The sequence below is a fragment of the Candoia aspera genome, chromosome 3 (assembly GCF_035149785.1).
Source record: "Candoia aspera isolate rCanAsp1 chromosome 3, rCanAsp1.hap2, whole genome shotgun sequence".
Taxonomy (NCBI): Eukaryota; Metazoa; Chordata; class Lepidosauria; order Squamata; family Boidae; genus Candoia; species Candoia aspera.
The window spans coordinates 90,023,428-90,050,110 of NC_086155.1; the positions used below are offsets into that span (position 1 = coordinate 90,023,428).

Consider the following 26,683-nt stretch of genomic DNA (forward strand, 5'->3'; position numbering starts at 1 on the left):
TCAAAGTGGTATCATCTGCATATCTGAGATTGTTAATGTTTTCTCCAGCGATTTTTACTCCAGCCTTGGATTCCTCAAGCCCAGCATGTTGCATGATGTGTTCTGCGTATAAGTTGAATAGGTAGGGTGAGAGTATACAGCCCTGCCGTACTCCTTTCCCAATCTTAAACCAGTCCGTTGTTCTGTGGTCTGTTCTTACTGTTGCTACTTGGTCGTTATACAGATTCTTCAGGAGGCAGACAAGATGACTTGGTATCCCCATACCACTAAGAACTTGCCACAATTTGTTATGGTCCACACAGTCAAAGGCTTTAGAATAGTCAATAAAACAGAAATAGATGTTTTTCTGAAACTCCCTGGCTTTTTCCATTATCCAGCGGATATTGGCAATTTGCTCCCTAGTTCCTCTGCCTTTTCTAAACCCAGCTTGTACATCTAGCAATTCTCGCTCCATGAATTGCTGAAGTCTACCTTGCAGGATCCTGAGCATTACCTTACTGGCATGTGAAATGAGTGCCACTGTTCGATTGTTTGAACATTCTTTAGTGTTTCTCTTTATTGGTATGGGGATATAAGTTGATTTTTTCCAATCTGATGGCCATTCTTGTGTTTTCCAAATTTGCTGGCATACCTTGATAGCATCATCTTGCAAGATTTTGAACAGTTCAGCTGGGATGCCGTTGTCTCCTGCTGCCTTGTTATTAGCAATGCTTCTTAAGGCCCATTCAACCTCACTCTTCAGGATGTCTGGCTCTAGCTCACTGACCACACCGTCAAAGCTATCCCCAATATTGTTATCCTTCCTATACAGGTCTTCTGTATATTCTTGCCACCTTTTCTTGATCTCTCCTTCTTCTGTTAGGTCCTTGCCATCTTTGTTTTTGATCATGCCCATTTTTGCCTGGAATTTACCTCTGATGGTTCTAATTTTCTGGAAGAGGTCTCTTGTCCTTCCTATTCTATCGTCTTCTTCCACTTCCACACATTGCTTGTTTAAAAATAATTCCTTCTCTCTTCTGGCTAACCTCTGGAATTTTGCATTTAATTGGGCATATCTCCCCCTATCACTGTTGCCTTTTGCTTTCCTTCTTTCTTGGGCTACTTCTAGTGTCTCAGCAGACAGCCATTTTGCCTTCTTGGTTTTCTCTTTCTTTGGATGTATTTTGTTGCCGCCTCCTGAACAATGTTGCAAATTTCTGTCCAGAGTTCTTCCGGGACCCTATCTACTAAGTCCAGTCCCTTAAATCTATTCTTCACCTCCACTGCATATTCCTTAGGAATATTAGTGAGCTCATATCTAGCTGATCTGTGGGTCTTCCCTAATCTCTTTAGTCTGATCCTAAATTGTGCAAGAAGAAGTTTGTGATCTGAACTACAGTCAGCTCCAGGTCTTGTTTTTACCGACTGTATAGATGTCCGCCACCTTTGGCTGCAAAGGATGTAGTCAATCTGATTTCGGTGTTGTCCATCTGGTGAAGTCCATGTATAAAGCTGTCTCTTAGGCTGTTGGAAGAGAGTGTTTGTTATGCAGAGTGAGTTTTCTTGGCAAAATTCTATCAGCCTATGTCCTGCTTTGTTTTGTTCTCCCAGGCCATGCTTACTTGTAATTCCAGGTGTCATTTGACTGCCCACCTTAGCATTCCAGTCTCCTGGGATGAAAATAACATCTCTTTTAGGTGTGTTGTTCAGCAGGTGCTGCAGATCCTCATAGAACTTCTCTACTTCAGCTTCTTCAGCATCTGTGGTTGGGGCGTATATTTGGATCACTGTGATGTTAGATGGCTTGCCCTGAATTCGAATTGAGATCATTCTGTCGTTGTATTTTTGCATAACGTCAGCAAAATACAAATCTGAGATAGCATCATAAATCATTGGAAAAGCCTGTATTTTAATTCTCTTTAATATATACATTTGACTCATCCAACCAAAGGGGACATTAAAAATATTTAAAACACTTCTATTATAGTCCATTAAAACCTCTGATAATGATGTACTAGTCCATAAAGAGGAAATATTTGGGAATTCCTGGTTTACAGGATGGCATTTGCAATTCCAGAAATTTCAAGGAAAAAATCAAGCTTAACATCACAATAATCTTTCTCTCTCACTGAATTAATTGAAGAAAAAATGTGCCTAGAGCACAGTTTATCAAGCATATGACAAAGAGAAGTTATGATCCATCAGCCCCAAATCCTATGGTTCAATGTATAGAAAATTACTCCAGAAACACATTTATCTAGTAGTGCAATGCTGTTTGCACAGGGTGGAAGTGTGTCTTTTTTTTTTTTTTTGAACTCTGTTATATTCAGCTCAGTGGAGCCGAAGATTTGATTAGACTTATAACAAGCCTCATTACTCTCCAATGTTGATTAAAATGCCATTAGTAGGAGCCAAGGGCATTCAACACTTGACTGGATCAGGGCCATCACATAAGTATAATTGTTATTTTTGCTGGAATAATTGACAGATCATACTAAATCCAGCTCTATCATTGATCCTCTTTGACCTTTCAGGATGTTCAAAGTTACATTCTCACACATAATGTACTAACTCAGCCTTCACCAGCTTGTTTCCCTCTATATGCATCACAGTATTTATCAGATCTTGCCAGCATAGCAAAGGATCAGGGATGATGGGTGTTTTAGTCCAGGAGGAAAGCTATGTTAAGTAAGTGTATGACTGAGCATAGTTCTAATTTAATCAATTTTCTGGGTTAGCATGATACACTGAATTAGCTCTGAACCAAAAGGATTGCTTCAGACAAACACACTAAGACACAATCGTGGTTAAATGTTCTATGGGAACATGGCATTTGTGTTTGTTATATTTCTACATCCATCTATATGATCAGTGTTTCATCAGTGTGTGTGCATGTGTATCATATTACATGTATATCTCACCTTCCTTTAGGCATTCAAGGTAGCTTCTATGGTGTCTTCCTCATTTTCTCCCTACAACAACCTTGTGAGGTAGGTTGGACTGAAAGACAATGGCTGGTCCAAAATCTTCCAGTAAGTTCTGCAGTTTACAGAAAACCTTAACGTAAAGGTCCCTGTTAACTATTACATTACACAAGCAAGCCAAGTGAACCTTTAATATAACTAAATGACTTCTTGTTTTAACATTTTGAAACTAATTTTATATTCTACCTATTCATTTTATCTCTGGGCAGATAAGTAACTATATTTTATTTTGGTTTGTCCTGCTGCTCCATATAAAAGTTCTCTTGTGGGTTCAAATTCATGCTTTCCTTGATATCCTAGTTTTTTACTTGAAGCAGACTGAAATAAACACATACATAAGAGACACTGTACCTTCACCCATAATCTTTAATAGTACAGTTTATCAGTACTTAATTCTGTTTGAAGTCTAGATCATTTCTGAATTATAATTATATTTTTAAGGTATAATTAAAGGTAAAATTGCACATATGTATGTTTACATGACTGGCAGAAGTTGTTTTTCAAAGCACAGAAATGTCCCCAAATCATCCCCTTTGAGCATGGAAACAATGCTCTTGAAAATTATTGATTCCTTTCTCACTGCTCCTTCATCTCATCTGCTAAGGCTTGTTTGTTTGTTTGTTTGTTTATCAAATTTCATCACAGCCCATCTCCCCCAAAAGAGGGACTCCGGGTGGTTTGGATTATACAGGCACTTTGCCTCTACTAGAGAGAGATGAGTGGCCCCTTTCCTCCCCAGTACAAAGTATGTTAAATAAATGCCTTAAAAAACAGTAATATAAAAGGAACCTGTCATGTTACCCATTTCAATGTGCTGTTAACATTGTAACGTTTCACATGTCATCTTCTGTTCCGTGTTCCTTCACCCGGGTTTTTCCATTCCTCCGCCCTCTGTTGTTTTGAGGGCTTGGAATGTATGTTTGGGTTTGCGCTCCTGCTCAAGGTTACTTTCCCAGGTGCGTCTAACGGTTCCTAGCACCTGGGAGGGGGAGCGCCCTGACGAGGGATGAGGGCGGAACTTGCTCACAGGCAATGCTTTAAGTTTGTATTTGGCGCGCTTTTGCTCATTCTCAGCTTTCTCTGTATTTGCATACTATTCCTTTAATAAATCAGTTATCCTTAAGCCCGAGTTTGTGAGACTGAGTATTTGGGATTAGGCAACCATTACATAAAGCTGAGAATCATTTCAACCATATTCCGCTAGCCCCATCCAATCGCTGGATAAGAGGGAACGCTAGCGATGACCGAACATCAGCTTTGCGCAAGTGACGGGAGCGAGGAAGAGCAGGAGGCGGCAAGGATCCGGCCAGCGCTAACCTCGAGAGCGCAAAGAGCAGCACATCGGGAGATGCGAGATGTCCAATTAGACGAGTTGCTGATGTCCATGCAGGAGAGCCTCAGGAGTGAACATAAAACTGTAATGGAAAGAGCACCGGGGAGGGGGTCTCCACAACTATCCTGGGAGCCCGAAATTCCCCTGTCACCGAGGGTGGTGGTAACCAACCAACCCCTGGAAGAGCCGGTCACTCCTGCTCGTATGAGAGCATTAGAGGACAAAATGGATCTAATAGTGACAATCCTTAAGGATCTCCCTAGAGGTGCAGAGCCCACCCCGGAAGATTGGGAGGAAGAGCCGTCACAGTACCCCAGGCATAGCACTCTGCCACCCAGGGGGAGAAGCAAGACTCGATCAGCCCGTCAGGTGGGGGGGAGAGAGGCAAGACCTCCTAGGGATCGGCCACCCATGGGGGCTCGGCGCATGCTGACATTCGCGGAACCGCCACAGCCAGCTGAGCCGGCAAGAAACTTCCCACCATTTGGAGTGAAGTTCGATGGGGATCCCACTACACTCTCCTTCTTTATCACTAATGCTAAGCATTATATGGAGGATTGGGGCCGGAACTTTCGGTCAGAACATGGCAAAATCAATTTCATTGCCAACAAACTGAGAGGAAGGGCAGCTGATTGGTATGTGCAACTGTGCCAGACCGAGGCAACTGAGTTAGAGGACTTCGATGACTTTTTGTGGGCACTTAAACAGCATTTCGAAGACCCTCTAGCCCAAGAAACAGCTAAAAACGACCTGAGGAAGCTCTACCAAGGGTCCCTCTCAGTTGCCAATTATGCGCTGGAATTTAAAGCTTTGTCAGGGAAAGTAGAAGACTGGTCTGAGCCAACCTTAATTGAAATGTTTAAGCAGGGGCTAGAACCAGAAATCCTTCGCTGGGCACTAGGAAGAGACGATCCTAAAATGCTGTATGGGTGGATTCAGTTGGCGGGCAGCGCAGAAAATGCCCTGCAAACCTATGCCCATACCAAAGAGCTTAGACAATCCCGTCTTGCTAGAGGAGCACGCACAACTGGACTTGCCAGCTGCCCCAAACCGAAAACCTGGGAAGAAGAAAGGGAACGACGATTCTCCAAAGGTCAGTGCCTGAGATGCGGGAAAGAAGGGCATCGAGCCACGTCGTGCCCCAGACGCCGTCCAGAAGAACGACAGACGAAACCTGCAGTAAAGTCGCCTGCTCCTGCTCTACCGCGGAAACTGAAAGCTGCCGTCGCAGAACTGGACCCCTCGGAACTACCCTTCGGAGAAGAGGAAGAAGAGTTGCAATTCGAGCAGCCGGCGGGAAAAGCCTACCACCTGCCTTGAAGGGCGCCCTAGGGCAGGTGGAAGAGACCGGGCGTAACCACGATTCGGTGAGTGGAAACTTCCCCACACTGACTGTTAAAGTTAAGCTGGGCTCAAAAACCAAAACTGTGGAAGTTTGGGCCATGCTAGACTCAGGCTGCTCCCGTTCCCTTATGCACCCTGATGTCGTAGCGGCGCTGGAACTGCCCACGTTTCCTTTGCCAAGACCTATGATCTTCACCCAATTGGATGGAACTATGGCGGGAGGGAAGGCAGTCAATCATTCCACGGGACTGGTCGCCTTGCAGATGGGCTCCCATCAGGAAAAGCTGCCATTTGTTGTAGCTCCCGTGGGGGGTCCTCTGGTTATCTTGGGGATGCCCTGGTTTGTGCAACAAAATCCTTTTATCAACTGGCTACATAGAACTGTGACTTTTGCGGATGGATTTTACAAAGTACCCGAAAAAGACCTACTGGAAGACATGGAGGGTGGAGGGGTAGCGTATACTACTGTGCAAACGCTTCAACCTCTTGAGGGACTACCCAATCAGTATCAGGATTTTGCTGAGGTATTTGGGGAAAAGGAAGCAGATCGCTTGCCACCCCACCGAAAAACAGACTGTGCCATTGAATTCTTACCAAACGTAAAATTGCCTCACCCAAAAATATACCCCATGTCTCCCAAAGAGCTCACTACGCTAAGGGAGTTCATTGACAAAAACCTGGCTAGGGGTTTCATTGAGCCTGCTAATTCCCCGGTAGGAGCCCCTGTCCTATTCAGGCCAAAAAAGGATGGGTCATTAAGGCTTTGTACCGATTTCCGCGGGCTCAATGCGGTCTCAATATTAAATAAATATCCTTTGCCCCTGATCAAAGATATGTTATCACATCTGGCCAGAGGCAAAATCTTCTCAAAACTGGATTTGAGAGAAGCCTATTTTCGTATTCGTATAAGGGAAGGGGATGAGTGGAAAACAGCATTTAATTGTCCTCTTGGGGCTTTCCAATACAAAGTCTTACCCTTTGGTTTGTCCGGAGCACCTGGGGTTTTTATGCAACTAATCAATGAGGTCTTGCATGACCACCTATTTAAGGGGGTACTGGTATATTTGGATGATGTATTGATTTATACTGAAACCATGTCAGAACATATCCACTTGGTGCGTCAGGTACTGGCTAAATTGAAGAAAGCAGAGTTGTACGCTAAACTGTCAAAATGTGCCTTTCATCAGTCACAAATTGATTACCTAGGCTATCAAATTTCAGCTAAGGGCATTGAAATGGACCCTGCAAAAGTAGAAGCTATTGTGGCATGGGAGCCTCCCCGTACCAGGAGACAATTACAAAGTTTCCTGGGGTTCGCTAATTTTTATCGGGCATTCGCCCAAAATTTTGCTGAAATTGCCCTCCCCCTTACTGAACTGTTAAAAACCAAAGGACAGGGGGATACGCGACGTTCAAAGAACCTAGGAGCGCTCCTTAAATGGACTCCAACCTGTCAGCAGGCGTTCGAAGCGCTCAAACAAATCTTTACCACAGAGCCAATTTTACAGCATCCAGACCCCTCTAAACCCTTCGTTGTACAAGTCGATGCTTCTGATTTCTCCATAGGAGCACTCTTGTTACAATCTGACCACTCTGGCGCCTTAAAACCATGTGCTTACCTCTCTCGTAAATTCACTGAAACTGAGAGGAGATGGCACGTTTGGGAAAAGGAGGCTTTTGCTGTAAAAACGGCTTTAGAAACGTGGCGACACCTATTGGAAGGCACTTCCAACCCTTTTGAAGTCTGGACCGACCATAAAAACCTGGAGGCTCTAAGCACCAGCCGAAAACTCAGTCCCAAACAGCTGCGCTGGGCTGAGTTTTTCAGCCGCTTTGACTTCACCCTTAAATTCATACCAGGCAAGAAAAACTTTTTGGCTGATGCACTCTCCCGCAGACCCCAAGATGCTGGCCCAGGGCCAACGGTCCAAGGCACCGTCTGGACCGACAAACAATTAAGTTTGGCAGCGGTGACTCGCAGTCAGACCCGAGCGCAATCAACGCAACCTCCAGCCGCTCCGCCTCCCAGCCACTCGCCGCGCTTGTCAATTCCATCCGATTTGCAACAACAGTTGCTTCTCCACCTTAAAACAGATACTTGGTTACAAACCAATAGAAACAATCTGACTTTCACTGACGATCTTGCTTGGCACAACGATCGTCTCTATGTACCAGATGCTATGCGGAAAACCATACTCCAGCGCTGCCACGATGACAAGCTGGCTGGACATTTTGGCTATTTAAAAACTCTTCACCTTGTTCGCCGGCAATTCTGGTGGCCAACCTTACTTAAAGACCTTAAAGCATATGTCACTGCTTGCCCTGTTTGTGCAGCAACAAAGCGCAAAACAGGCAAACCCCAAGGTCTCCTTCAACCCGTCGCCACCCCATATGTCCCCTGGCAGGACATATCCATGGACTTTATCGTTGATCTACCCCCTAGTCAACGGAAAACAGTCATTTGGGTGGTCAAAGACTTTTTCTCCAAGCAAGCTCACTTCATCCCATGCGCTTCTATCCCCACCGCACAACAGCTGGCCCGCCTCTTCCTCATCCACGTGTACCGCCTCCACGGTATCCCCGCCCGTTTGGTGAGTGACAGAGGCACACAATTTACGTCACAGTTCTGGCGGGCATTTTTGAAACTTCTGGGCACCAAACAGTCACTTTCCACCGCGTGGCATCCGGAAACGGACGGATCTACAGAGGCGGTTAACTCTACACTGGAACAATATCTCAGGGCTTTTGTTAATTACCAACAGGACAATTGGGTCGACCTACTCCCGTTTGCAGAGGTCGCCTATAACAATGCCGTTCATCAAAGCACTGGTCAAGTTCCTTTTAAAACAGTTTTTGGACGCGATTTCGTACCTATTCCTGAACTTCCCCATCCACAACCGCTACCAGCTTCCCTTACTGACTGGGCTGACTCTCTCAAACACTCATGGCTCAACATTCAACAAGCTCTCCTCCATGCCCAGGCTACTTACAAACGCCATGCCGATGCAAAGCGTTCCCCAGAACCATCTTTTACTGTCGGAGATAAAGTCTACTTATCAACTAAATTTCTCAAATCCCCACAGCCCTCCAAGAAACTTGGCCCTAAGTTCGTGGGACCTTTTCCAATTATCGCCCAAATTAACCCTGTTACATTTAAACTTGATCTGCCTCACAACCTTAAACGTTTACATCCTGTTTTCCATTGTAGTTTACTCAAGCCCTACCTGCCGTCGGACCGCTGGCATCCCCAACCCATTCCACCACCTCCACTCATGATCGACAACCAGCAACACTTCGAGGTGACATCCATCCTGGACTCTCGACGCCAGCGCTCCACTTTGCAGTACCTCGTCCGCTGGAAACATTTCCCTCATCCTGAATGGGTTGCTGCTCCAGACGTACTTTCCCCTCATCTTGTAGCCCAATTTCACTCTGCCTATCCTGACAAACCTGCTCCATAACCTTCATTTAGGAGGGGCAATATGTCATGTTACCCATTTCAATGTGCTGTTAACATTGTAACGTTTCACATGTCATCTTCTGTTCCGTGTTCCTTCACCCGGGTTTTTCCATTCCTCCGCCCTCCGTTGTTTTGAGGGCTTGGAATGTATGTTTGGGTTTGCGCTCCTGCTCAAGGTTACTTTCCCAGGCGCGTCTAACGGTTCCTAGCACCTGGGAGGGGGAGCGCCCTGACGAGGGATGAGGACGGAACTTGCTCACAGGCAATGCTTTAAGTTTGTATTTGGCGCGCTTTTGCTCATTCTCAGCTTTCTCTGTATTTGCATACTATTCCTTTAATAAATCAGTTATCCTTAAGCCCGAGTTTGTGAGACTGAGTATTTGGGATTAGGCAACCATTACAGAACCACAAACATTCCTAGCAAGTTTTTGGGACAACTCATCCTAAAACAATAGATCAACTCAACTGGGAATTCACAAAGGATGCTCATTTCAGTGATGTCTCTGGTACCTAGCATGTATTTTCTCTTTAAACCAGATCGTACCAGGAAGAAAGGGCTTGAGGAACTAATACTTTGCAGTGGAAAGTTATTATGTGAGACCTGTATCTTAATGGCAGCAGCCAAGCGGTTATATACCCAATTTATTGGAGGAATAAAAGAGATCTTCCCTTTAGGGAAGTACCTAAAGAATATGTCATCTCTGCAATTGCTGTCCTAAGCATGGATCCCTTGCAGTGAACCTCATACAAATAAATGGAACGTATGCTTCTGAGTAAGCAGAGGAATGAGCCGTGAATGAGTGCTGCAATCTGGGTATTTCTGTACAAATGTTAAAAGACTGGAATCTACCCAATTTATTGGAGAAAAAAAGAGATCTTGGAGTCTGACAGCCAGCTAACAATAGTCAAAGATACTAGCAACCTCGGAGGCTTCTGATGTCTAGATTCAAAGAACATATTCACCTTAAAGTAATATCAACACTTTTAAACCACAGTGTTTTCAAATCCCTGGTAGCAACTGAATTCACAGCTCAAGCTGCTACACACTGCTCCCAGTTATTCCCAGTTTAAAATACTTAACTGCAGCTGGATTAGATTCCAAATTCAGATCCACAAAGTTGCAAAGAAAGTGAGGCATCATGCATCTACCTGGCTACATTCCCAGTCTTTCAACATTTGTACAGAAATACCCAGATTGCAGCACTCATTCACGGCTCATTCCTCTGCTTACTCAGAAGCATATGTTCTATTTATTTGTATGAGGTTCACTGCAAGGGATCCATGCCTAGGACAGCAATCGCAGAGATGTCATATTCTTCAGGTACTTCCCTACCAAGCTGATAATATAGCTCAGGGTTTTTCAACCAGGGTTCCACGGTACCCTAGGATTCTGCGAGAGGTCGCTAGGGGTTCCCTGGGAGATCACAATTTATTTTTAAAATTATTTCAAATTCAGGCAACTTCTCATTAGAGAGGTAAGTTTCATTCTTTATTTTTAGCTTAAGAACACTGTTAATGCATATATACAGGCCTACCCATGAAACAAATATAATAATTTTGTAACTTCTGGCCTATTTGAGCCTGAATGTGCAGGGGTTCCCTGAGGCCTGAAAAATATTTCAAGGGTTCCTCCAGGGTCAAAAGGTTGAGAAAGGCTGATATAGCTAAAACATCTGCAAGAGTGTATGTCAGTCGCAGGAAATAGACTCACAGGGAGCCCTTGGGCATGATCTGGGACAAAGAAAAATTAAAGGCCTGGAATGGAAACTAATCATATTTCACTGATTTTTATTTTGCTCGAGATCCATAAATAATGAGGAGAGGAAAGCTTTTTCCTCCACAACGCAACGCATTCCTAGCCCTAGAAAAAAGGCCCATTTTTTTATACTGCGCCACCCTCTTTTTCTGGGACTACTGCTGCTGTTTCTCATCACATTATACAAATTGAAACACCACTGAAGGCTGTTTTGCCCATTAAGAAATGGCAAAAAGCAGCAGTTTGTATTTCCTTTTCTCACAATCCCACTGTCATACTTCTCCCCTATGGGAAGGTGCACAAACTGCAAAGCAAACAATGCATCTGTTACCCCAAGGGAACACTACATTAGTTTAGATGGGAGGAAAGCAAGTAGCCAGACTTTTTTCATGGCTTTCTTCAACACAAGAAACTGTGTGAAGAAAGCGACTCTTCATTTGAGCAATTTGGCAACTCATTGAGTTCAAAGTTGTGCATTCGCAACATGGACACTTTCCTGAGAGCACATCTGAGTGAACCATGAACCCAGAGCTGCAGGGTGAAAAGAACAAACAAAGTTGCATCTGGAAGAAATAGAAGATTTAATAGAAAAGACTCAAGAATTTTTTCTACTCCAAAGGCAATACTGTCAGAACAGTAGTTCCCGTGGAATTTTTGGCACTCCGTATTCACTCCCAGTCAAGGCCAAGGTGTCATACTGTGGAAAATCAAATACTGCGTTTTAAAGACTGTTTCCAGTGAAATGAAATCTAGTCTGAGAAACGTGTCAAGAAAAGGGTAGATTCAGTCTTATTGCAAAAAATTTTTTTCTGTTTGTTCCTGATAAAATTTGACATCAATAACCATCAAATCTATATTGATATTTTTTGCAACATATTTGATACACAATCTATAGAAGAACACTCTGGCTTTTTTTTCTCCTTACTTTTTCACTTCCCCTTTTTCATTTCTCCTTACTTTTTCATTTCTTGTTATATTGGAAGAAAAAGCATCCCCTCAACATAGAAAGAAAGCCCAATAGAAGACGATCATCTATGTTCAAAATGTAGTTGCACCATGAATGCATGTACAGTAGAGACATTATAATTACAACTGTATTATTTCAGATTCCTTTACTGATTATCCCCAACATGGAATTCAGGGATTTTTCCTCCCCGTGGCTGGCAAATATTGGCTTGGTTCATACATCATACCAAGCTATAATATAGCTTGTTTGGTTTTGACTTAACATATTGTGTGAACCCAGCAATTGTGGTATGTAAATTATAGTCTATGGCTTATCATATTGTATAAACCCAACCAACTGTGGTTTATTCAATAAACCATGGTTAAGCAAACAGCGGTAAAGCATAATCAAATCCAACCTCACTATCATTGTTGAGGTTATCAACTGAATTATCCACCAAAACCCTAAGAACTATGTGTGTGTGTGTGTGTGTGTATGGTATCACTTCTCTATCTCATAATTCTTTGCCACAATGAACACATTTATTGAACCACATTTGCCATTTTAATGTCCATTTAATAATTATCAATTATCAATTTTCTTCCATCTTGGATGCTCCTTGGTTATGTCTGCCTTTTCAAACCAGAAAACAGAATTTCCAAATATATGTAGTAAACATATCCACCTATTATTGCAGCATCTACCTTTATTCATGAAATGACTGGCAATCCAGGAGAGAAAACCATCACAAAATAAATGAAAACACTTGAAGATATTTCCAATTTCAACAAAAACGTGGATGAGAATGCTAATCAGCCCCAATGAAGGCGGCTGCTTACGTTAACTCTGACCCTGAATGATAAATAAATGTGTAAGGAAGAGTCTAAGATACTTACTAAGGAGTTACGACATTTGGAATCAGATAGATTATAATAAAGTCCTTGTTGATAAATGGCACCACCTCATGTCCAACTGCGTGCCATATTTGAAATGCTGAGGAATTATTTATCCACTCCCTCCAACTTAGTGGGGCATCCCTATCCTTATTTTGTTGAATCATTTGAGTTACAGTTAACTAGGCCAATAACTACATGTTAAATCTCATAAAAAGAATGCTGCTCCCAATGCTGGATATTTACATTCCAAATAGAGAAAAGCAATTTTCAGAGCGTTAAAATGTTTCTGTAATGAGTCACGGCCAATAACTTCCTGTTAGCCATTTAACAGTGATACTAAGATACAATATTAATGTACCAAGGCCCACATTTTGCCAGAATAGTTTGATGGTTCTTCGGATACCGTATTTTTCCCCTGTTTTCAAGGTTTTCTTGAAAGATCTGCAGAAGAAAAAGGAACCTCAAACACTAATTTTTTTTTAGCATTTGCCCCACGTGGTTGTTGCTTGTTTTTGCTCTTTGGTCAGCTAATTCTTCTAGTGAAGCTATCAATGTCTTGGTTTGTCTCAGAGTCTGATGCTGATATAGGGCTAAGAGGGAGAGACTGGCCTGAGGTCACCCAGCTGGCTTCTTTGCCTAAGAGAGGACTAGAATCTGGTTCTCGCTGCTCCTAGTCCAGCACCTTCACCATCACACCATGGCAGCTCTCTATTCAAATGTCTGAATAATGTGTGACATAGATGCTCTAGATGTTGGTAAAATAAAGAATCCTGACATGCATACTGACATACGTACTGAAATATTTTGTCCTTAATGGTTATGTTCTCTAATCCTGCCAATGGGTAGAATAACACTTTCACTAAAACCTGGGACAGAGGCCAGGCCATTCTTTGCCAAAGGAATAATTCTTTGATCATACATCAAAACCATGGGATTGTGTTCTGAGAATGTATGTAGCAATGGCTGCAAATGGAACTCACTGCAGCAATTCAAACAACCTCCCCAACTATTTGAGGCTACAGTAATAAAATCCTGATTGAGCATCTGCTTAAATGTGCAGGGCCTAAAATTGTAGCAGAAGTTTTTTGTTGCACTGAGATATTGTAACGATTGCCTAAACCCAAATACTCAGTCTCACAAGCTCGGGCTTAAAGATAACTGATTTATTAAAGGAATAGTATGCAAATACAGAGAAAGCTGAGAATGAGCAAAAGCGCGCCAAATACAAACTTAAAAGCCTTGCTTGTGGGCCGGTCCCGCCCCGTCGCCCGTCAGGACGCTCCCCCTCCCAGGTGCTGAAAGCCGTTAGAGGCGCCTGGGAAAGTAACCTTGAACAGGAGCGCAAACCCAAACATGCATTCCAAGCCCTCAAAACAAGGGAGGGCGAAAGAATGGAAAAACCCCGGGTGAAAGGATACGGAACAGAGAATGACATGTGAAACGTTACAATGTTAACCAGACATTAGAATGAGAACATGACAGATATCCTCTTCAGAACCAGGAAAGATTTGTGTTTGGCCTTTATGCCTTCATGTGTAAAGAAGCCAACACAAGTCCAGCACTATAGCCAGAATATTCATCAATCTTTCACTATTCCTACAGCCATTTTAGTTAACTCTACCATTCTCAAATTCAGATGTGAGTTATAATATTCTTATTAGACTTCAATAACCCTTGGCCTGATAAACAGTTTCTAAATGTATAATTAAGAGGAAAAGAATATATGCTAACACTGTGTCACTGACACATTTTCAAATGTTACACATCCTCTTCCGAAGTCTCTTCACCAAAACAAATATTTATTTACCAAGTATGAGAGCCATGTGAGAAACATCAGTTGAGTCATGAAAAGATTTTTGGCTTTCCTCAAAATCCTCCAGAGGTTCTGAAATACCCTCCAAATTCAGTTCAAATTTCAATTTAGAAAAAAAAAATCCCTTATCAAAAAAGGAATGTGGGAAACACCCAACATTTTTTTTTTTGCTATTCTTATCTAGACTCTTGTGATTGCATTTGGCAGTCTGAAAGGCACTTTTTCCCAAAACCCTAAAGTCATGAATTACATTTTAAGTCATATTTTGAGAAATATATTTCTTAAAATGTGAGAAATTCATGGGGTGAAATAATGCTGAGTATAATGAAATGCTCACACTTCTAACTGTATATTTTTCAGAAACTAATCTGGCTTCAGTCCAAATGAACCTGAAATATTTTTGCTGCCTTGCTCACCACCTCTGTGGGGAGCAGAAAGACTAACTACTACCACATCCATTCCTAAAGACCATCTTTTCAGATTGGATTATTTTTCTTGGCATGTGACAGCCTTGTAAAATCAGACGTCTGAAAACATAAATGCCCTCCAAATGTCTGTTAAAATAATCTTTCTAGGGAATACTTCCTATAAGACATTCAGTCGCCCATATAGATTCCTTAACACAGATGTATTTCACTGGTCTGTATAATTCTTCTTCCTGGCTTTTAAATAGTGGAAAAATATACTTCCTTTTGCCAAACCTCCTTTAGTTACTGGAAAGATTTATGAAATAAATAAATATCAAAAGGCATAAGTCACAAATAGAGTTCTTTTTGGACCACGTCTGTAATTGCAGGAAGGCTGCAGTCTTGCACTTAATTGCAGTCAATGCAATATACGTGTTTCCTTGGAAGAAAGATACAGAACACACTTATAAATATAATGAATGAAGACTGATCTAAGTGGCTTCCCCATGATCACCTGTCCCTTCTGTCACCGTAAATATGTCACACAAGCTGATGTGTAATTCTGGTGACTTGCACAGAAAATCTCCTGTCCCAAAGGATGCCTAACCTTCATTACAGGCATTAGGACATGATGTATGTATGTATGTATTTGCAAGGCTTGTACATAAAGGCATGCTATGTTCAAATGATCACACAGACTATTGTTTATTTTTTGCACTGTCATAACTAGCATTTGCACACTCAACCCAGAGGAATTAACACATTTAAATGCTAAGAATTTCTTTCTTGGATTACAGTCTTACATTCAAATAATCAAGGTTAGTTTGAACATTCAAAACATGAGTGTCAGCCCTTTGAGGTAGTCCAGACAGGGAACCAAAACCATGAGTACTAATGCTACATTTATCGTAAGGTTATAGTAACAGAATCTTGCAGGTCTGAAAGCACTTTCCCCTCTCCCATATCTTGACTATCCAGAGAAGTAGGGAGGGTCCCTTCTGAGATACTTACTCCACCCCCATCCCTGCTTTGGACTCAGATTTTGTTTATCAGACTGTTGTCTAGGCTGTGGCTCTTCCTTCTGTCTCCCAAGGTTATTCTCACATCCCATTACCATGTACAGTATAACAACAAGGCTCTGTTGCACAAACTCATGCATATGCAAAACTGTGAAGATGTTTGTACTACAGTATTCCCCTGTCTACAATGTATACATCACTCTGAAGGGAAGATACCTGAGATCAGCATCATCAATTCCAAATAAGTAGCAGAAAGGTTGTATTTCCCCTTCCTACTTGTTCTGAATGTCCACAGCTGATAGAGAGCCCATATAGATTATTAAACTGAACCAGTGGTGAATTCTCTTTTACTACATTGCCTAGTCATTGATAACATCTTTTCATGTAGTAAAAAGAACCAGCTACACAGGACTGTAAAGCCATTTTCCTATAGTGTTGCAATGGAAAGGTTAATTTTATTTAGAAAGATTATTCTCCATTTTCTGTCTGAAATACTACTTTCCCCAGGATCTGCCATCCAAGTGTCTTTCATTTTCAACATATGTTCTGCAACAGCCTTTTCTTCTTTAATTAATGCAATTAGAGGGAAGCCCCTTACTTCCTGACAGTTCAATATACATATCTTAAAATCAAGTTTCCCTGAGTTTAGTGGGGTTCAGAACTTCAGCCTCAGTATTACTACTGATGTTAGAGAAAGAGATCAATGGACTATTCAATCAATATACTTACACAAATATTAAGAGCTACATAAGTCTGCTGCTGTACTTTAATTAGCGTTCGTTTGTTCATTCATTCATTCATTCAAACTACCAATTGCATTCACTTCAAATGTATTACTTTTACGCAAGCTTACTTGGAAATGCAACACATTCCTAAACAAGTTTATACTATGATAAAGTTTCCACCTTTGTTCTCTTTCTTCCAGTTAAGGATGGACAGCACTGTTTATGAAGAAAACTCCACAAGGTTTATTTTTTCTGGAAGTGCATTGGAGTCCTCAAACCCCTAACACCAGTCAGTACAACAGCCATCCTAGTCACAAAAGGTGAGCTTCTCGATACCACCCCATAGATAATTAAACACTCAGCTCCCAACAATACTATTGGCATATTTTTTACTTAGACATCATATGTCTTTCAAACTCCAAACTTAAAACCAATGTATATGACACTACCAGATCTTCATCTGATAACCGTTTTTCTTTCATTAATTTCAATAGATATATATACAGATTAAAACAACAGCAGGACTAAGAGCAAATGCTGGCAAGAAATGACTTAGGGAGTTTGCCACATTAGTGGGAGTTTCAGATTCAGTGATCTAGGCAAGGACCCACATGGCACAGCAATGCAGTCAACAGGGGTAGCATGTCAGAGGGATGAAATAACAGACTGACTGACCCTCAGGAATATCAAAAATATATGGAATGTTTCAACCAATAATGCTTTCATCTAAATCTGTATACAGATATACCCAAAAAGACAAAACTAAGATTTTAAATCCATTGATTTCAAATGTGTATATTCCAATTATCTTAATATGAGATAACCACTTTTAAAAATGTGTACTTTAGCACAATCTGCTAATTTGGAAATATACTTTCCATAAGCCTTATACTGGATAGCCTGTACACAGCAGTTCTACCATTTTCTGCCTTCAGCAGATATTCTTTTCTGTATTCAGTATTAAATATGCTGCCAGGTATCTGCTTGACAGCTGAATACTTACCTCAAAGACCTCCTCATCCAGAATTCTTGTTCCAAAGACAGTAATGCCGTTGGTGTCAACAACTGCCGGGTCGCTTCTGTCAAGTGGTTTTGTGGTTTTCTTCTTACAGTCCACAACCATGGTAACTGATTTCTTCTCCACACTAATGGCCACCCGATGCCACCTAGTATAGGAATCAAATGTTTTAGAAAGAAGAAACATTTTTGCTTGCAAGTTTACATCTTAAGAACAATGGAAAAAATTCTACTTGTTTAAAATATTTAAAGGTCATATTTCTTCATTATAACCAGGAACTTATCTCAGTAGCTCTAACAATGAGGAAAGATTGCTATTAAGCAGCATATTTGCAGCAACTTTACTGGATGCCTCTGGTAATCACCACAGGGACATCCTTGCAGAACTAATGTGTCTAGAAGAGCCATAAAAACAACAGCCTGGACATCAATCTCTGTCACATAGTATGTCCATGAACAAAGGGATATTAGATATGTTTGCCACCTTGAGTTATTTATAAAAATAATAAAGGTAGGATAAAAAATCTAAAGAAAAAAATAGTTGCGACTGTTCTGTACATATCAGCAACACATAGCCCAATAAAAAATCTTGCCATTCATCCACTGAGTCTGCAAGGCTAGGGTTAAAAAAAAAGTGTTTAAACATCCTGCAACAATGCAACGCTGCTGGGAGACCACATTGCACCAGATTCTGTTCTACTCATGGCAACAGTGTAAAACTCACTTCCCCCTCTTGATCTGAAGCAGAAACTAGGGTACCTGACCCTAGGCATTAGCCCAACCTTAACTCTAAGCCTACCTCATGCATGGCTGTCATGGAGGCCAAGAAATCTTAAACTGGTCCTACTAGCAGTTCCAGTCCAGCACTGGTGTTCTCCAACATCACACTGGAGACCACCTCAGCTAGCTTGGCCCGGAAGGATACTAGGCAGCAGGGTGGATGGTATGCAATAAAGAAAAATAATAATAATCTCTGGAAGGCTAGAGCCAACACCTCAAAATAAAAAGCAGTAAAAAGCCAGCACCATCATACAAAGACAGTAACCATTATCTGGAAGTGAGTGCTTCACACATGCATTCCAAGAAGTAACAGAAAGAAAAAGCAGATACCTGAACGGGCCGAAGACATAAACAAATGGGCAACAATTAATTAATTAGCATTGCACATAGTGAAATTTTGCCTAGCAGCATGCAGTATAAAAGCTCCAAAAAGACGAAGTGCAAGCCAAAAGCTTCTTAGCCTTGGGGTTTGGATGGCCCTAGATGTAGAATGAGTATGAGTGAAAATGTGTGTGTAAATGTGCAGGCATCTATCTTGTTAAACCAATAAAGCTTCACTGTTGTTAGAATTCATGTTCTTGTTATTCATTCCAAGATCCTGGCTGCCTCTTAATTGGAAGTTTACGTGAAGGTCAGAGAGGTCAAGGGACAAGTGTCTCTTGGCCTGAGTGTGTGTGAATAAATTCCCTCCGTTCACCAAGGCTGTGCAGAGTAACTTCAAAACTCCTAATCTCAGCCACATACAGTATGAGTTGCAGATCAAAGCAAGTGGGAAGAGCTGGGAAGGATAAGGAAAAGACCCTCAATGGGAAGTGTAAGGAAAAATGATTGACTCTAGGTGGGATGTATAAAAATGCAAGGGACAGTTAGATTTTGAGAATTTTGTAACAGGTATACCAGCTATGCCCAGTCTATCTGACTGACACAATAAAAGGTTAAGGCTCTCATAGCCAATCTCTGCTCAAAAGGTTTTCTGTTGAGTAGGATGGCATTCCTATTTATTTATGTGCTTTCTGCCAACACAGAGGAAAAGGGAGGACAAAAAGGAAAGGGACATAACAAAAATAGCTCAAATATTATTTATTTTTATTAATTTTATTTGACTTAGACGCCTACCCACTCCAAATTGACTCTTGACTACATGTAGTGATATTGATCAAGATGGTATGTTTATGGACTCCGGCTAGTCCCGCAATACAAATCAAAACCTGGTTTTGATAATACATATCAGATTGGCATCTTCATCCTTTTAAGGCATAAATGAGTCTTACTGTTAAGAGGGAATGAGACTATGATGACAGACAGACAGACAGACAAGCAAACAAGGGGGCAGGGGGATACTAGAACATATCAGTAGCAATCACAAGATTTGTGTGCCAAAGATCCTAGTTCAACCCCTACTGAAAAATGTTTTGTTTAAATCATCTGTTGACTGGCATCAGCAGCCAGAATAAACAACATATTCAGATAATTGACACAGATACCATATTCATTTGATTATCTTCCACTTACTTTCCATCAGCAATATTGACTGTACTAAAGATGGGATAATCTTCTGGGGCAGGCTTTCCATTCTGATCCTCAAACAAGAAGATAGGTGACCTGCCAACCTCAATGCCAACTTGCTGAATGCCGTGTTCATTGTAGATAGATAAAAGGAAGGACTGGACTCCTTTTTTAGGCTTTATTGTAAATAGTACTGAAAAGTCTTCAGGAAATTTTCCACCTGTCAAGAGAACAACCCAGGGTCAAAAATTCTAGGAGTAAAAAACACAATTTTGGAATGCTTTTTTATTACCATGGGAATCAAACTTTTTATATCTTCTGTTTAAAATAACTACTGCAAGTTCCAATGTAGGGATATTTCTTTCTAAAAGGCATTGTGCTTTCTTGTTTTACATTGCACTCAGCTTTGGCCTCAGTATAACCTACAGCATATAGTGTTTCCATTAACCATATTTCAGTCCTATTAGAATCTATGGGGCTCAGGTACTCAGTATTTAACTTATCTGAAAGCTAGCATGTGAGGATCATTCTAAATCCAGGTTGTATGCATTCATATATACAATCTATTCCATCAGTTTTCTAAGAAAATTTTAATTGTTGTGCAGTTTTCCCTATCATTTGTATTTTGTGTGTTTCCTTCCATAATATATACATGTACTTATGCAAATTATCCCATCACATGCATTTTTAGGCAACCATCCATAATGCACATTCATATATATACATTTCCAAATACATACACAAGTTCCCATTTTTGTACACTTTTAGAGGCAAAACTAGCTGAAGCTAAATAGACTTTGTGAAGTATTGTGCCTGTTTGTGCTGCAAGAGAACCTGCCCATTTACTTATTGAAAAAACCAACTGATTCGCTTTACCGTTCTTCAGGTTCTCTTATTTCAGTGGAATTTACTTCCAAGTAAGCAGCAATTGCTGCCAGTTGATAATTCTAAATACAAACACATGGAAATAAGTTCCAGTGAAATGAATGGAGCTTCCTTGAGAAGAATAAACATGTATATAGAATTGGTAGCATTTGTTGCAGTGATTTGGTTTGATTTAAGCAAGTCTAACATTTCTAAGATAGCTCAACTATGTACTTATGTGGGTTTTAAAAACCAGATTCAAATTACAAAAAGCAATGACAAAGCACACTGAAGTTATTTCAGCATGTGGCAAGGAGGAGGAAGAACATACTGTATAGGCTTGGCCTGCAAGAGAAGATGGATGGAAGAAGGAACAGGAGAGAGGACATGTGACAGTTTGGCAGAAAGATAATTTAAGCCCACAAGAATAGCAGTGAGGTCATTAAAGGCCATGGTCCTTGTGAGTGATGATGTAAGTGTGTGAATCTCCCTTAAATGTGTGAGTATACAAACGAATGAAAAGAAGGTCTCTATCTGTGAGTGTCCATGTTTATGACAGTTTGCAAGAGTGTCTGTTTAAATATGGGTGTGGGACAGTACCATATGTAAGTATCTTCTATAAGATTAGAATCTTGACCATGATCCAAGCAGTAACTTGGCTAACTCTCTTGAAGAATTGTACTGCACATGTGTTCAAATGTTTCAGTAGAGGAGGGGAATGCATCAAAGGCTAGAGTGAAAAGCCATAGGGAAGCTGGTGTTGAAATCAAGACACCTGGGAAGAAACAGTTGGGGCTGACATCTGCCAACACATTTCTACTACCTTGGTTCTCACTCAGCATTATTGCCATCTACTTGCTTGTATTTTCAATATTCTAGTCCTTGTTGCTGTTGCTTCCAGGAAAGTGGGATGCGGTCATCTATAATAGATGTATGGTGAAGCCTGCCTGCCAAACATATTTTTTTAATGAGCAAGCCTAGTCTTTGCTGGAGTTTGGGATTTTCAGTAATGTTAGGGTGAGGGACATTTACTATTATAGGTCTCCTTTTTTTCATATGTCAGCGTAGTTATTCTCTATATATAGCTTATGTCTGTATTATGCTCGTGATTTCATTTTGATTCATCATGAAAAGAATGACCCTAGGTGAGCCAAGGCATATGTACTTCAATGCAACCTTTTAGAGGAATTCAAAAGTTGGGGTTTTTTTTGCAAGACAGGGTAGTATTATATATGAACCCAAACACGTTGGTTATCCTTAAAATAAGCTATATATTAGGGTTGTCTCCCATTTTTATAGCAGGACCATCCCAGAAATGGAGAAGATCTCAAAAGAACAGAAAGAACATTCCATTTTTCTCCTAGTGAATATGGGGAGGTCAAGACGCAGGAGATGATACTAGTAACTGTCTCCATTTTACCACTGGAGGGAGATTCAAGGATGTTGCAATATTGGAAGGACCAAAGTCCATTGACTGGTCCCATGAGAAAAGCTTCCCAAACTCCAAGAAATATAACTGTACAGTAGGCCAATGAGGTGGGATCATTAAAATCATGATCCTAAGTGACAAACCAGAAAGGGGTAAGGCAACAATTTTGCCTAAAAATCTGATTGACTAGAGCCTCATCATTATTCAAGCAACATCCTTCTTACTGTGCTTCAAGCTGTTCACTTCTCTGCTAACATGAACAACTATCCAGACACATATATGTTGGCTTATAAGGTTTTGATTCCCTTAGCAGAGCTGCCACAAAAACACACAAGTAATTCTAACATCTATTTAACTGAAGTTGATTGACTAATTGACTGATTCTATTTCATTTCTGCTTTGGGAGAGATGGGAATAGGAGAAGTGGAGCCCAAGTCAGAGATGGTGACCATAGCTTTTTACATGTCCAAATGCAGCCATGCAGTCTGCAGTTCTTGTCCAGATATTATGAGTTCTTCTTTTTGCTTTGAATGCAGTCATAATCTGGATTATGGATTATGGTGGATTATGTCAGATCATATGTGGTGGTATTGCTTAGAGTGGGGAGGGGATTTGTAAGCACACTTGAAAAGCATTCTTTTTCTGATGTTTATAAAACACACTGAAAGAGAAAAAAAGAGCTAAGCAATATTTTTCTTTCCTTTTAAACTGTCTTCGTTATAATGGTTTATGATTTCAGTGGGTTGGGCTACAAAACAATTTGTATTTGAGCAATGTACAATTGCCTGGGTCCACTCATTAAAGTGGCTTTGTAGCACTTAAATATTACATGCTCTGTCAATTTCCAATTATTTAAGCTCCTTAGAACCTTTGTAAATGAGCAAGGGCTTAACCAGATTATACTTATGGAAGACTCTGAAATAATATTGCAAATCACATGTGCTTTCCTATGCCTCTGGATAGGTTTATGGGTGTTTAATGTATAATAAACCTTTTGATAAGGATGCAAAGGTTCAGATGACATTGCACCAGCAGTTGTAATGGGAACTGTAGTCCAGAAGACCACGTTGAGATAAGGCTGCAGTAAAGGAACTTACATTTCATTTACAACTGATTTGACCAACCATTCCCCCTTTAAAAAGTGAGTCTGCATCATATTTTTGAAAAGATCTAATTTGCACAAGTGACCACCAAAGGAAGAAAAAGAACTGGCCTGCAAAAGTGGTGGGGGGAGCGGAGGGGAGTTTCAAGAATTGAATTAAGTTCAGCACCTGCCTTGTCTGAACTGCTAACCTCATCTAAAAGTTATGCTGAGAATGCTTAAGGCAGGGGAGCACTGATTCATCCAGTCTAGGCATGTGCTTTCAGTCAGATACAAACAAATGGTAGAAGCCCTGCAGGAAGTTGATTTTTTGCTATAAAAAATGACCCTTCCCTATGGCTACTGCTGACAAACAATAAATAAAAGAAAGTTGGAATAATTCATATTCTACTTTGAGCTGGAGTTATTGCTTGCAAATATTACAGTTCTTTTGCCATCCAAACAATAATAGTTTGTGTTAACTTGGGAAGATCAGGCAGAGTGGGCATGCTCCAGGTCCCACTGGTGAAGCAGTGTCACTTGGTGGTCCTAGGAAGCATGCCTTTTCTGTCATGGTGCCTGCCTTGTGGAACAGTCTCCCCGCCATCCTACCCCAGAGTTCCAGATAGCCCGGAACCTGTTGGCCTTCAGGACAGCCATAAAGACCTGGCTTTTTCCCCAGACACTGGGCCAGGATGTTAATGGAGCACTAGCATGGACATTTCCAATATGTGTGCTATGAGCTTTTTAGGGACCCCAGCTTGGTTTTTTCTTTAACTGATTTGTACATTTCGTTACGTTTTTATTTCTGTTTGCCACCCGGAGTTTCTCTGGCAATGGGCAGCTATGTAAAATTGTTTAATAAAATAAAATAAACTCCTAAGTTGAATGCATATTATGATTACAAAGCCTGCTATGTCACCTGGGGCTCTGTGTCTTATTTGCCTTATTATTTAATAATAATAATTGTGTTTAGCCTGTGTGTGATTTTTTCATTATTTCTACCGGAGTCCAGCATTTTAGTGATGATTTATAAAGAGCTGAAGACCAGCAAGAAAATAATTTGCTATGAAAAGTGCTCTAGGAAGCAATCTCTAATTGAAAACCTCAGCAGATTCTGGCCAGAATATATAAAACAAAATGGCTGCCTTTGGACACATTGCAGTATCTGTCAGCCAGCTTCCTAGGATTTGCATGCAGAGAGGCTTTCCTTTTATCTTGAAGCAAACAAGAGTATATAGCCCCAAACAAAACAACACTACCCTTATGAGTCTCTGTGAGGCCCAGACATTTGCTATAATAAGAGTACTCCCTGCTCCTGTTTCACCCAAGTCTAAAACAGTTGATAAACTCAGGAAATGACTGATCATTGCTCATGCAGATGGGTCCGAGTTGAGTGGCCATATAAATAAAAATTCCCCAAATGAGTGGGCAACGAGGTACTCGTCAGAAGCAGTATTTCTGAAGTGCTTGGGAGCTGACATGCCAGCTATACCAATCCTTGTTCTTAGCCTCCAGCGATTGCTTGAGAAAATCTCCCTGAGCCTCATCCAACCACATCCAGAAACCAATCTCTGCAAAAGTTCCCACTCGCTGGATGAAGGATTATGTTAACTAAAGGGGAGAAAAGTGTTGTATTATTGTGTTATATATAGTACCATTTGGCTTGCCGCAACTCTTGTAGTTTGAAAAAAGCTGTATTGTTGGGCAGAATGTTGTCGACATTTTTTTCAGTGGATTTGTAAAAGTTAACTGGGTTTGGCCTGTATGAGGTTCTTATGCTACTACACAACAAAGCCTCAGCTCCCTCTTTACTGAAGTTGGAAGTGGTAGGGGCACCAGAGGGAATTTTCCCTCTGGGGCAGCTTGTGGTGCAGTCTGTGACCGCCTTGTGCTCTAGTGGGGAAACTCTCTCCTTCTGACCTGGTCTGAAATCTTGAAATGAGATTGCTTTGGATTTATTTGGCATAGCTTGATCGTTTTTTATTTTATCAGGCATGGTTTGAACTGATAGGTTGCAAATACTGAATGTTTGCAATATCTGCTGTGTACAGGATTCAGGGCCACTTTGGCAGGCATGCGGAACCTGTGACTGTTCAAATATTTCTAACTACAACACCCAGCAGGCCCAATCAGAATGGTCAAAAGCCAGTCAGCAACTAGCACATTCAGTCTCTAAGTCCAATCTCCACTAATGCTGGACCCCGTCAAGCTTGCAAATATCATCCTCTTGTGTTCCTGTTCCTGTATGTATTGCATAAATATAGGCTCCTTCTCCTGGAGACAAGGTTTAGGTATTAATAACTGCAACAGGAGACTAACATTGCTGCAGTAATAGCCAGGGCAAACCAAAATGCTCAGTCATTTTAATCTCTTTAACAAAAGCTACCTGGACTGTATTAGGCACTTACATACAGCAAGAGCACTTTATCATGCCCATCTCCAAGCCTACTTGCAAGGACTTTGGAGATGGATATACCAACACTGATCCTTGTAGATATCTGGCTGATACTGCTTAGGTTCGGTGCAGAACTTTGGTCATGACAAATTCACCTTGAGCCCATTCTGACATGGCAGAACTCTTGGTCTGTAACAGAGAAGCAATCCGTTGCAATCTGTGCAACCACCATCCCATTTTTGTAGTTCCTAGACCAACTAGAGCCACAAGTCAACAGCATTCCATCATTCTAACATTTTGGCTAATATGGTCATAAGGGCCCATATTTTAATTAGCCCCTTCAGTTAGAGATGCATTAGTTCTGTTTCAGCCTCCTTCAGCTTGCATATATCCATTCATCAGTCCTCTGCATACCATTCCGACATTAATCTACCAATATTTTATACATGCTATACAGACTATCTGACTTCAACATTTTTATAAGCATTTTCTCATGAAATGTGTGCTTCTAAATCTATTTAATCCATATAATATATCCACACACATTTGCACAAGCACACACTTGCACATGTGCATGTTGTTTGATCGGAATAATACTGCATTACAAAATTCAGAGAAATGTGAAGTCCAAAGTACCACTGCATTCCAGGTCAAGTCAGCTCAAGATGCAGGATGAATGCACTGGTACATGGGAATGAATTTGGGAGACAGGAAGGAGAGCTGCAGCCTAGACAACAGCCTGATAAATGAAATCTGAGTCTGAAGGAGGGGTGAGGGTAGAGAAAGTGTTTAAGAAGGGACCCTCCCTAGTTTTGGGGAGAGTAAAATTAAAAGGAGGGGGGGTACTTTCAGACCTGCAAGATTCTGTTACTGTAAACTTACAATAAAGGTAATGTTAGTACTAATGGTTGGTGCTTCTTACCTGGACTATCCTGAAAGGCTGACA

General features: G+C 41.1%; 1 protein-coding gene across 1 annotated transcript in view; it reads right to left on the reverse strand.

Moving 5' to 3' along the window:
* Positions 1-26,683, reverse strand: part of COL11A1 (collagen type XI alpha 1 chain) — a 256,753-nt gene that overhangs the window by 222,186 nt on the left and 7,884 nt on the right. Inside the window, exons 3-4 of the mRNA XM_063299875.1 lie at positions 19,972-20,185; positions 17,666-17,828 (exon numbers count right to left, since the gene is read on the reverse strand). Coding sequence (XP_063155945.1) covers positions 17,666-17,828; positions 19,972-20,185 — 377 coding nt within the window. The remainder of the gene's footprint in view (positions 1-17,665; positions 17,829-19,971; positions 20,186-26,683) is intronic.